The sequence below is a fragment of the Phyllostomus hastatus genome, unplaced genomic scaffold (genome assembly GCF_019186645.2).
Source record: "Phyllostomus hastatus isolate PE091 unplaced genomic scaffold, TTU_PhHast_1.1 phas_contig_402, whole genome shotgun sequence".
Taxonomy (NCBI): domain Eukaryota; kingdom Metazoa; phylum Chordata; class Mammalia; order Chiroptera; family Phyllostomidae; genus Phyllostomus; species Phyllostomus hastatus.
The window spans coordinates 2217771-2230728 of NW_025333873.1; the positions used below are offsets into that span (position 1 = coordinate 2217771).

The 12958-nt window shown below is 53.3% G+C and overlaps 1 protein-coding gene across 1 annotated transcript in view; it reads right to left on the reverse strand.

The window, feature by feature from the left end:
- PLB1 (phospholipase B1) overlaps nucleotides 1-12958 on the reverse strand; it is a 116844-nt gene that overhangs the window by 57653 nt on the left and 46233 nt on the right. Inside the window, exons 18-21 of the mRNA XM_045844325.1 lie at nucleotides 7585-7643; nucleotides 5719-5792; nucleotides 4181-4224; nucleotides 1957-2065 (exon numbers count right to left, since the gene is read on the reverse strand). Of these exons, the coding sequence (XP_045700281.1) occupies nucleotides 1957-2065; nucleotides 4181-4224; nucleotides 5719-5792; nucleotides 7585-7643 (286 nt within the window). The remainder of the gene's footprint in view (nucleotides 1-1956; nucleotides 2066-4180; nucleotides 4225-5718; nucleotides 5793-7584; nucleotides 7644-12958) is intronic.

The window sequence follows — 12958 nt, forward strand, 5'->3', positions numbered from 1 at the left end:
AGCACCCACAGGATAAATCAACCCGTGAATTATTTGTGCCACCACCATCAGCATTATCATCAAGGACGTCTCTGGCACAGCCGCTAGCAGGAAACATTAGCCATCCTCTTCCTCTCTCGACTATCGGCCCAGCTGGCCTGGTCTTAGTCACAGGAGAGTGGGGATCAGTTGGCCTGGGTGGGAATTCTGGGTGAGCCACGTAAGCTCGTTGAGCCTCCGTTTCCTCGTCTGGACATCTGAAGTTATCAGAGCAGCTGCTCTGTCTGCGGACCTGTGTTTTGGGGTGCTTTGTTGGCCTCCCTGTATCACCAGTATCGCCATTAAGAAAGCATGGGTACCGGACCCTCCGCTTTATCCATGGCACGGTCCCTGTGTGGAGCACAGGGGACAGGGGAAACAGAGGTACTTTGTAGCCTGCTCGCTGCCGTGTATGTCTGAGGACTCGCCGTCAACCCCGGGACAGAGCCCGCAGGCACCAAGCCAGCAGACCACGTGCATGTGGCTGGGCTGACGCATCTGCTCAGGCCCCTTTGCCTCCTTGTGCTACAGTTTCTGTGACATGGGAACAACAGCCTCTCACCCTGCCCTGCAGCCCAGGACGTGCTGGATGTCCTGAATGGGTTACTTGAACGAAAGAGCCCCAGGCCTCTGGGAAAGCAGGGAAGAAATCCAGGGCCATGTGAATCACGCTCCGTTTTGGCTGCTTTTATGACTAAGGTTTCCTTCTAGGATGCCTTCCTGACCTAGTCATGCTCACAACTGCCTCTCCGCTCACCCCACCAGCTGGCATGTGCTGGGAAGGAAGCAAAACTACAGTAGCACTACGGTAAGCCGAAAATTTAAAGCAGCGGAGTGGTAGCCTTTCGGCCCGCCCCCACCAGAAGGACAGCGGAGCCACGGAATACATTCTAAACCGCATTGGGTTTCGCAGGGCCTCTGCTCTGGGCAGTTCGCCACCTTTCCCGTCCTGAACACCTGAGAGTTAGTTACCTGGGTGGCTCCTAGAATGAGAACTGGGAGGACGAAGCTAGGGAATCCAGGAGCCAAAACGCAGGAATCCCTAGGAACTACGTGGTAAAGTGAAGCTTGTGGTTATTCTGGAGGAAGAACAGGATGTAGAACAGGATCTTTCCTCTCATTTTCCCTGGTCTGGGAGCGGCATTCACTCACTCTCCGTCCAGGCAGCAAACCCCGTGGAGCGCTCAAGGCCCAGGACCTCGGAGAGACATGCAGCTAACAGGACCCAGGAAAGCCAACCCTGTCCATTCGGTCGGTGCCCGTGACCATGACACGGGGGTTTGCTCGCTCACTAACAGGTTCCCCGGGTGGGTCTTGCATCCCTGCTGTCCTGCTGCTGGGACCACCGTCCTGACCCGATAGGTGAGTGCTATTTACAGCTTGCCAGAACTTCCACATTCAACGTGGCATTGAGTCCTATGATCACCCTGGGAGGGTTCACTGCCAGCCCTTCCCTTAGGCTAAGGCTTCGTGAGGCCAGATTGGGAGGAAAGGGGGACAGGGGAGCCAGGACTCAGACTCAGGGGACGGGTGCCCTTTCCATGCTCCAGGCAGGAGGCAAGATCTAGAGCCCGAGAAAGCTGCTCAAAGAGCGTGTCTGAGGAAGGGAAGGTGAAGAGGAGAGGTAAAATAGAGATTAGCAAACAATGAAAACCGCCTCACAGTGGGCCCTCTTCCGGTCACTGTCTTATGTGGACGTGAGGTTCAGAGACAAGAAGATGTAATTTGCTCAAAGCACACACCTCGCGTCAGAGTCGGCTGCCCTGGGGTGGCGTTGGGGGTGGGCCAGCGGCTCCTTCTAGTGTCCCTCAGCCCCTTCCGGTCCAGCCTTTGACCCTGAGACCGCCCCGCAGACCAGCCCCCCAGCTGTCAGCCGTAAATCCCCACCCAGGCCAAGCCCTTCCTTACGCAGGTCCCCAGAAGGCCCGAGCTGCTCACCCAGCCACGTTTCCCGCCACAGCCTGGTTCAGGAAGGCTCCGGGGCTGTTTTCTTTCCCGGTGCCAACAGAGAAGCCCTTGAGGGAAGGGTTGAATTCCCGGAGGATGTCTGCAGATACAGGGAAGAGGGAGTTTAGTGTTCCCCAGAACAACGTTCCAATTCCTCTCACACCGCTGGTGGGTGGTGTTCAGGACCAAGCACAGCCCTACCCACCGCCCCCTCCCCGTGCCAGTCACTCAGCTAGGAAACCCTGCGACAGTTGCTGGTGCTGAGTGTCTTTCCAGGTGCTGATCGGCCATTTGTGTGTCTTGGTTTGGAGAAATGTGGATTCAAATCCTTTGTCCGTTAAAAAAATTACAGTAAAATACACACAGTAAAATTTACCACCTTAATCATTTTTAAGTGTGCAGTTCAGAGGTATTAAATATATTCGCAATGTTGCCTTTGCCCATTTTTAATCGGGTTATCTTTTTATCTCTGAGTTATGAGAAACCTTTATATTTTCTAGATACAAGTTTCTTATCAAATATATAATTTGCAAACATTTTCTCCCTCTCTTTGGGTTGTCTTTTACTTTCTCTGGGTTGTCTTTTTCCTTTGAAACACAAAAGTGTTTAATTTTGTCCAATATATCTATTTTTTTTCTTTTTGTCACTTGTGCTTCTGGTGTTATATCTAAGAAGGCTTTCTTTAACCTAGGGTCATAAAGATTTGCTCCTCTGTTTTCTTCTAAGAGTTTGTTTCAGCTCGTGCATTTAGGTCGACGTCTCATTTTGAGTTAATTTTTGTGTACAGTGTGAGGTGGGGGTCTGACTCCACTCTGTGTGTGCAGCTATCTAGTTGCCCGAGAACCATTTATTAAAAAGATGGTTCTTAAGCTCTGGCTGGTGTAGCTCAGTGGATTGAGCGTGGGCTGCGAACCAAAGTGTCGCAGGTTCTATTCCCAGTCAGGGCACATGCCTGGGTTGCAGGCCAGGTGCCCCTACAACCGCACATTGATGTTTCTCTCTCTCTCTTTCTCCCTCCCTTCCCTCTCTAAAAACAAATAAATACAATCTTTTTTTTTTTTTTTAAAAAAAAGATGGTTCTTTCCCCATTGGACAGTCTCCACATAGGCTACCTGTGTCAGGAGAGTCCACCTGAGGGGTGACATTGTCTCAATCCTTTGTAAGTGACTTTGGCGAAAGTTTGTGAGCCTACTGATTTTCAGTTATGTTATCCATGGTAATTGCACGGGAATCAGGGAGCCCAGCAAGCTGTTGTATAAGCTGGGCCTGCTCACAACCAGTCCATCTCGCTTACAAAATCAACCCAATCCATCTCTGAGCAGTAGGGGAGTTTATTAGCAGCTCTTGTGTATAGACCTGGAAATAAAGAAGACAGGGAGCACTTGTGCCCCAGAACTGTACCTACTAAAATTCAACAGGATTTGCAAAGAGCAAAAACAGATAACAAGCGTGATGTCCAATCAGCTCTGCCTGTGTGGAGATTGAGCAGTCCCTATCACCAGATTCTTAGTGAGTTAAAGCTCAAATAACCTCCTAGCTGGGATATATCTGAAGATATATAACCAAGGGAAAATTGCAAGAAGAATAATTGAGACTGGGACTGATGAAGTTCCTCTTGGGTGTAATTATTAGCTATAAGATTGTAAGGGGGAAGAAAGCAATTTTAACACTTATTGCGTGTGTCTTTAAGAACAAGCACAATGACGTGTGTACTGAGAAGATTAACAAGACAAGCTTTAAAAAAATCCTTCCAGGCAGTCACTTGAACTAAGTAACTTCGTCTTTACTGCTGCAACAGTAGCGTTTCCTAAAGCTACACACAGGAATGGAATGTCTTTGCCTGCAGTGGTGCCTCATGCAGCCCAAACCCTGATCAATGTCTCTCAGTAAGAGAAAGATGTTCTGCTCAGAATGACAGGCATAGACAGCAAAGAAGTGTCTCCTTTCCCTTCTTTCTTGAATCATTTCTCAATAATGACTTGCACTAAGATTTGACCTGAGATCTCTAAATACAATTTCAAAAAAAAACCCCCAAATCTCCCAGGCTTTTATCTCAGTGCGATCACATCGGGGAAGCAGCGCCCCCTGCCGAATGCGGCTGTCTCCTGCCACCGGTTCCCTGCTAAGCCCGAGGCCGCCGCCAGGGGGCGCTGCAGAAACGCTCAGGGTGACCACGAGCCCGCCCTAAAGCCCAAGTAAGAGTGTGGGGACTCACTGGCCAGGGTAGTGACGGTGCTGAGGTTCCCATCTCCGCCGACGCTGGGTGGTGGGAAAAAAAAGAAAGTGAAGGTTAAAAATGCCAGCGACTCTGAAACATCTCGGACACTACCAAGACAGACGTTTCTGCTTCTGAGAGACACCCCAGGGGCTTGGAGACTTTGACTTAGGATTTCAGTAAAAACCTTGAAAACCAAACCAGAACACAGCAACTCCTCTCTCCTCTCTCCCCACACACCTGAACGTCCACACAGGAAGTGGTCGTGGCTGACTTTGTTGGTTTATAACTTTGAGTGTTGACCTTGGGGCAGGGGTGACTTTCACAGCGGCCGGCTTCTGCCCAGCTTCCACAGGGAAAGAGGCCTTCCTTGGACTCAGAGTCCCCTCTTGCCCCACTAGCCCTGCAGCTGCGCACTGCTGCTGTTACTGAAAACCCAGTAAAATGGGATGCCCTCATGGCTCTTTTCCTCCTCGGCTTGGCCAAACCCGTTTTCCGAGGGGATCTCTTTGAGAGCAACCCATCTTCCAAGCCACTTCTCAGACTCCAAGGAAATCAAATTGGATGGGTTTCTAGGCATGAAAACATATAACATTCCAGAGTTTATTGAGCCCTTTGCTTTTCCAGATTCCTTCATTCTCTGCCAAGTATGTCTGGGAACGTTTTCAAGGTTCTCAAAGTATTTGGGGTTTAACCCTGTGTAGCAGCAGGAGGGAAGATGCCAGGGATTCAACATGCGGCTGGCGCCAGAGACGCCGGAGTCCAGGCCGAGGAAGCCCCAGGCCTGCCCTCCATGCCTTCGAAGCTCAGAGGTCACGTTCTGCTCGCTGCGGCTTGGGGAGGCCTGGATTTGACTGCAGCCAGAGCAGGAGCGAGGCTGCAGGAAGCCACTGTACAAATGGGGGGAGCCACCAGGTTAGGTGTCAACAAGCATCTACTCTACTTCTTGCTCTTTGACCATCTGGCTGTGTGATCTTGGACAGGTTACTTGCCTTCTCTGGGCTTTGCTTCCTCATCTGTAAACTGAAGGCCCTTTAATAATGACACCGGCTGCCACTTATCCCTACTTTGTGTTGGGCACTGTGCTGGGGTACTCAAACCCTCATGACAGTGCTCATGCAACATTATTACCCCTGCATCAAAGGTGAGAAGACCAGCTCAGAGAGGTTAAGTAACGGGCCCACAGTTGCACAGAGCTGGCAGCCAGGGTTCAGGTACAACTCTGGTTCCAAAGGCTACTGCCTCCTTCCAATATTACTTCTCAGAGGGGGAAATGGGAGCTAGAGAAGCTTTTCCAATCCAAACATTTATGTCGTTTCTTCTCCAGACTCTCCCTGGTCCCAGCTCCTGCTTTGGGAAATGCAGTGGTTTGGGGAAGCCGACTAATACCATCCTCATATTAAACCTAGAAGTTCCTCATGAGAAGTACTAGGTGGCTCATCCCTCTGCTGGAGGAATGGTTTCCCACGATGCCCAGGGGTCCTCCCAGCCCTGCCATAACAGGTCTCCCTTTGGGGCCTTGCCACACCGTCACTCACCTCCAGGACAGACCTCGATACTGAGTGAAGACGTCCAGTATATCCCCGGGCCTGGACCCGGCCCCGTTACCTGCCTGAGAGGGAGCAACAAAGCAATGAGTTTCCCTGCCCGCTGGCCAGGAGGCTGGACCTTGTTCTGGCCGGGATCACTGGAGCACTCCCCAGAGTCCAGACGGCACCCTTTCCAGAGATGAGTGACAGCTCCTGCTGGGAAGCCTGGCCTGGCCACCAGTGGGCTCAGCCTGGGAAACCCTGCTCAGACCAGGCTCAAGTGGCGCCGGTCCAGGAAGAGCACTGTGAAGAGTAGACTCTGACGTCCATTCTCCAAAGGGCACATTTCAGGGCCCAGCTTTCGTCACTGGTAACAAGCCCTGAAATCCCTCGTAAAGGAAAGCGTATCACAATCCTTCTACGTCACCCTGTCTCACATAAGAGCAATGTAGAGCAGTCATCAAGTGACGTGCCACGTACCTGTCCCTCAGCGGACGAAGGAGCGGGGTCTTTAAACCACAGTCTGGGCGCGCTCTGCAGGTGCACAGCCCTGGCCGAAGGTGTGTTATTTCTGGGCAGGGCCATGCTGAAGGGCACGAGAGCCACCCCCCGGGTGCAATCCCTGATCTGGCGCCCAGTTCCTCTGCTACCTGCCAGGTACGCCGCACTCAAAGCGCGGCCTTCCCAGGAAACCCTGAGCAGCTGTGCTGGTTCTTGCTCACGTCCTATTCCCAGAGCATCTTCCAAGAGCCAGGTGTGGGAAGGGGGAGCGTGGGGTGGGGAGCGTAGAGGCAGGTGATGTCGGGCCACACCTGGCAGGCAGTGGTTAGGGCAAGCATTGCTAAAACCAGCTTGCCTGTCCTTCCCTGGGGGTGAGGAGCAGCAGGGCCTTTGGGGTGACAGTCACTGAGGGCTCCGGAGGAGACAGCTACAGCACAGGGACAGAATTCTGGACTGGGAGGCAGGACCCATGAGTTCTGGTCCTGGTCCGGCACTTACAAACCGTGTGGCCAGGGACACTGACTTTTCGTCACTTGGCGTCACCTTCTTTACTGGTTTAGGGAGTGTCAGACTCCAGGGGGCTTTGTTGAGGACATTGAGTGAGATAATAATAACATCAGTGCGAACAGGCCGAAGACATGGAGGGTGTCACTGGTCTTGGGGGACACTCGGCTGGAGGCCCTGGGGCTGTTGCCGGCAGTGGGGCTCGCTGGCGAGGAGCTGCCGTCGAGTGCAAGTTTCCGTCCGGGACGCTCCGGGACTCCCCAGCCAGGCTCTCTGAGGCCTGACGGGGCTTTTCACAGATAGCTCTTTGCAGGACAGAGCTCTTTGTAGGGCTGGGGTGTCCCCAGGGAGGGGCTGCAGAGATGGGCCAGGGTCATTTTTAGGAGCTCTGGCGCTCCCAGGACCCGTGTGCTCACACGGCACTGCCCCACCCCCACCCCTGCCACCCCCATCGGCACTGGTTCCCGTCTCATCATCTCTCTGCCCCTCCCTCAGCTTCCCACATGGACAGACACGGCCCCAGGTCTGTGAAGGGGAACTGCTCCGTGGGTGGGAGACCTAGTCCAGCTCTGCTGTGTGATTTGGGCTCGGTCACTTCCACTCCAGGGCTCCCGTTGGCACCCCCACCACCTGCCCTCTCATTTGTTCCAGCATTGGGAGAGGCAGGACGAGTTTAGCGTGAAGGTGGGAAGAGGAGATGGGCAAGGAATGCTGGACCCCAGGGTGGGTGCGGGGATGGAGAGGGACAGAAGATCAGGACCCGAGATGGCAACATTCAAGAGCTGGGCGCGAGGTTCCCTCTCTCCCGGTTCTAGTGTGAACCCAGGAGAGCCCCTCCCCACCCCTCCCCGTGCAGTCAGGGTGACTCACCGTGAGAGAGTCCCCCAGCGCGCCGATCACCTTGATGTCCGCCGCCTTCAGCCTGTGAACTGAGGACCCGCAGGAGTGAACGGAAGAGCGAGGTACCCACCTCCTCTGAAAACAAAGGACGATCTCCCAGGAAAACGGAGAGAAGGTCCGTCTCTAACAGCAATTTGGCTTGGACAATGACATTAGGGGCCCATCCTTGTCACAAGGCTCAGCAGCAGCAGCAGCCCTGGAGCCGGACTACCAGTCTCCCTCCCTTCAGGGCGCCTGCGTGCAGGGCCCAGGGCTGGACCGTGACCAGTTTTCCAAGGGGAGTCTGCGGGCTTTCGGTGACCCCGGTGCCGCAGGGCGCGCAGTCCTCCTCAGGGTGTGACATGGCCCACGACCGATACTTAATTTCCCCCAGGATCTGGTCGTATTTGGGGTACAGCGACTCGTCCTACTGCAAAAATTAGCGCAGCTCCTCTACAGTGAAAAGGGAACTGCTTTCATACCACTATTTTTAAAAATCCAGGTGAAATTCATAGAACACAGAACGAACCGTTTCAGAGCCAGCAGTCCCGTGGCACTGAGTGCTGAAGTCCCAATGTCGTGCACCCACCGCCTCGGCTGGTTCCGAAGCATCTCCACCGCCCTCAGAGGAGAGGGGCCCCTAGCAGCCGCCCCCCCATTTCTCCTGCTCCCCCCGCCCCTGGCAACGGCCCATCTGCTCCTGGCCGTGGGTCCTCCTATTCTGGACATTTCGTAACAAACTCGTCCTGTACAATACACGGCCCTTTGTGTCTGGCTTCTCCCGCGTCCACGACGTTTTCCAGGTTTGCCCGTGTCACAGCGTGTGTCAGTGCTTCACGCCGCTGATGGCCGAGCGGCGTTCTGCTGCACGGATCTGCTGCCCCGAGGGACACTGGACACTGGGTTGTCTCCGCCTGCAGCTCTCCCGAATACTTCTGCTGCGAACACCCGTGCATCGAACACGAGTGTTCACCCCAGTGCCTGTGCTCCATTATCTGGGGATACCCCTAGGAGTGGGAGTGCGGGGTGGCCGGGGGTCCTCTGATAACCCTCTGTTCAGCATTTTGAGGAGCCACCGAACCGTTTCCTACAGCCTGACTCCGTTCTCTCGCGCACGTTTACGCACCTGCACCCTGTGCTGTGGCCGAGCAGCCGTCCGCTCGCAGGACAGACACATTCCGCCCCAGGCAGGGGCTGGGTGCCGGGGACTGCGCAGTGACCAGCAGTGTGCAGTGCCCCCGAGGACCTCGCAGGCTGCGGGGGCGGTGGGAAACACCCCTGGCTGTAACAAGCTACAGGCGGATGAGCACTCCGCGGGGTGGGAAGGGGTGTGCAGTCCTGGGGCTGCGGGGCTGGTCCGCCCTAGGGCAGCGGCGGGGGGCGGTTCAAACCCGGCTTCACGGAGAAGGCGACGTTCGAACTCAGCCTCGGGACACGGCTCGGAGGCAAGGGGGCGGGAGAGCCAGGCCGGGGAGGGCGAGCGTGAAGGACGGATGCGGGCTGGTGATGCGTGGGGTGTCCGTGAAGGACAGACAGTGGTCCAGTTTGGCTTCAGTGCTGGGTAGTGACGGGGACTAACAGCAATAACGCTGAAAAGCAGGTTGGGGCCACAGGCCTCTTGTGCCTGGCGAACCTGAATGTTGCTATACAGGGTGGGGCAAAAGTAGGTTTATAGTCGTTGGTGTGGAAAATAATACAATAATTAATAATATATAAGAACACGCTGTGTTTTGTGTACTCCCCACTGCAAACCTACTTTTGCCCCACCCTGTGTGCATAACCCGCAAGCGTACATCCGCACTACATTTATCCACCCAAGCGCGTTTTGGGGACCTCACCTCGGAGTCTTTCTGCCGTGTGTGGCTCCGCCCCTGCCCCACACCTCCCCTCCGTCAGAGTGCCTTACGGCCACAGTCACCCCGACTTGCCGTCGCTCCCCTTTCCTCCCCCATGTGCCCCGCTGTCTCCAGCTGAACTCAACTGTCAACTAGCTTCCAGGCCCTGGGGGAAGTGGAACGTACCATCTGTACCAGGGGGCGGCCCACTGCCAGAGGGAAGAAGCCCATCCTTTCAGTGGGCCGTTGCTTCAGGTGGATAAACTGAAACTTGTGCGCATGGAGGCTTTCTCGACACCACCTCTGCGCCGACTCCCTCCACCAACATGCAGTGAAACGCAGGGGCCGACCGTGCACCTGGACTACCTAGAGCCCGCTTTATCCCCCAACGCCCAAATCACGCTTGTATAGTTACGCCTGTGGAGGAAGCTGTACTGACACTCAGGGCAGACAGTGTCTTGTTTCCCTCCGTGGAGACGTCTTGTCTACCTGACTTCCACCCTGCTTGCGGATGGGGAACCGCTGCCCCCTCTGAGGACCTGCTCTCATTGGAAAAGCGAAAGACCCTGCCTCTTCCTATCACAGCGTGCAAACTAACAGACACGTGGGTGTGAATGAGAACATGCAAAATATGTAGGTGTGTGGTCCTCAGATGTGAGCACGCATCAGTATCCTCTGGAGAGCTGGTTAAGCCACAGATGGTGGTCCCCACCCTCAGAGTTTGGGAGTCAGTCGGTCTGCAGCGGGCCCAAGGATATGTGGTCAGAAGAACAATTTCAAGGCGCAAAGCCAGCTGCACACATTAATGCACATCCACAAGGCTGAGCCCCAGAACTTCAAAATGACCTCTTCTCAGAGAAATCAGACTGTGCAAAAGAGAAAGAAAAGGCAACCGAGACCACCTCCCCCCAACTCTAGAGAGTTCATTTTAGCTCCTGGTGATGACAATCAATCACCATATTCTTGTTGCCATAACGAATGATGCAGTGAATTCTGAGACCGCTCTAGGGTGTAAAGGTTAGAGGAAGTCTCTGGGGTTGACAAATGTGGAATGAGTGGATATATTTGCATCAAAAGCACATTACGTTTTGGTAAAGAGGCAGCTGAAAGGGGCCATTCCTGTCTCCAAAATTTGCAGCAGACAGAAAACACACACGGGGGCACGTGTGCATCTGTACGTGTGTAGAGAGACTGGGTACTGTGTGGTGGGGGAGGGGGCTTCTCCTGTGGGTCAGTCTAAAGGGTTTCCTGCAAGAGATAATAAACCAAAGGAGCCAAGCCTCGATAGGAGGAGTGTGACTTACCTGGACTTTTGTTAAGATAGCGCCCAACACATATCATCGGCTTAATAGCTACAGACCTTGATTTGAGCTCTGTTAGTGTCATCGTATATGACAGAGACACGGCTTGGAAACACAGCAGAGCACTTTGGCAATCGCTCTCCTTGGGGAAAGAACTATTTAGAGATAAGATTAAATGTGTGTGGGCTGATTAGCTAAACATTATCTGGTACAAACTGTGCACCACCTTGAAAGAAATTGATAAACACATCATTAAATCATCAAGATTTCTTCAGAGGGGACCTCTTATCAGAAGGCCATCCAAACGATGGCGAAACACCGCACGTAGCAAGGAAAGGACAGGCCAGTGCAGAGAATGCGGAAACGGCTCTCTGCACGTGAGGAGAGGGGTGCCCAGGAGACAGGCTTGGGCTTTGGAGTTTTGTCTTGTGTAATCCAGCAACTTAAACCACTGGGTCCATAATCTGAACCCCAACTTTCTCTTCTTTGCTAGCTAGGGATGCCCAACCCATAAGCTCTCCGATCGTAGGGACCCACGTAAAGACGTCTCTGAGGGGGGTCAACGGCCGGCACAAGCCTGGAACCTTGTTTCCGCCTTTGAAGTGCTGTTGGTGTGAGTTTATACAAAACGCATGCGCCTCGCACAGAGTAGGAACTCAAGAAATGTGTTAAAGTAAATGACGGGCTACGTGAGGGCTCTGTGTCAGGGACCTGATGGCTTTCCAAACTCAAAGGGATGGAACCTACAGGGAAGGGAAACACTTATCCATCCAGACATCTTGGGGTGAGTTTGAACTTGCTTAGGCTGGTCCTGCCTAGGGACGGACGGGCTGCCCCTCCCTGCGGGGTGCGTCAGTACTCCCTCGTCACAGGCGAGGTTGAGCTGCCAGACCCATGAGTGAGCGTGGCTCCAGGAGCAGTTCAGGGTCTACACTGGCCATCACGCTGCCGATTCACAATGAAGCGAAGCCCTCCGTGATCACTCAGTGCTGTACCCTGGGGCACATTCGTATCAGCGTCTGAGTGGCTCATCTCAGCCAAATGGGTAAAACAAATGATTTCAGGGACTTGGGAACCAATGGCTTAAATGAATGCACTGTTCTGATTCATACTCCTAGGGACAGTGGCATATACTATAATTATAATTACATAATTAGCTTTTTGGATCCCTGCGTTCAAATACCAAGATGACCAGCTTCAATAGACAGCCAATGAACCATGTGCCCTCTGGCTTCTGATTATTCCCACTCTTGCCTGCAAAGTGCTACTCCTTTCCTTACTGGGAAAGCTTTAAGGCAGCTACTAGGCCCCCCAATCTTTTTTAAGTTATCCCAGTTGTGTTAGGGACAAGGCCATGGAGTGATATAGAATGATACACGTATTTACCAAGTTTCAAAGCCCGCGGGAGAAAGCGCCTGGCACACTGCACTGTGTGAACTGAACTGGAGGGAAAAACGAGAGGCTTGTATTCATTCATTGGCTACCCAATGCCCAGTGGGCTACAAAAAATCACATCAGCCCTGTCTTTCTCTCCAAAGCCCCACAGATCCGTGGAAGAGGCTTAGCACCTGTGAGCTCCAAGGCACTGAGAGCGCGGCAGCCTGGGGTGCTGCCAGCATCCCTGGCCTGTGGAGGAGGCAGCATCCTGTCTGGAAACACCACTTTGGTTGGCTAGTTACATGTCTGTGCACTGGTTTGAGAGAAACACTGGAAAAGGGGACGACCGAAGGTTTCTGGAAGTAACTCTGAAGGCAAAACACTTACTTTATAAGAAAAATGGTTTGACAGAAGATACTTTGGTCTAGTTGGTTTTGAAAGCCCTTTCAACCATGAAAGCGGTTGATTTGCTGAGTGAGAAATATTTGAGGATTCAGACTAGTTCAGCAAACAGGTATGGGCCCTGACCAGGTGCTGAGTCACTGGGGATATAAAGATAAGATAATCTGTTAAGCATGTATCAGATGCCTGCATCTCCAGGAGGAATTGCAAACTTGATCTCCAGAAGAGTCAACGACCTCACCAGAAATTCGATCATTATCAAGGGCAAGTAATAATGTGACCTGTGCTAAGTCCTTCTGCCCGCCCCCACGGTCACGAGTAGGTTTAAAATGTCAATCACAGATCATGCACAGTGTGTTTCTCACTACTGTCCTCAGTGGTGGCCACTTGTCCAAACGACACTCTCCAGGTGGGACTCGGACATGCAGGCCCAGGCCGATCTGTGAGTGC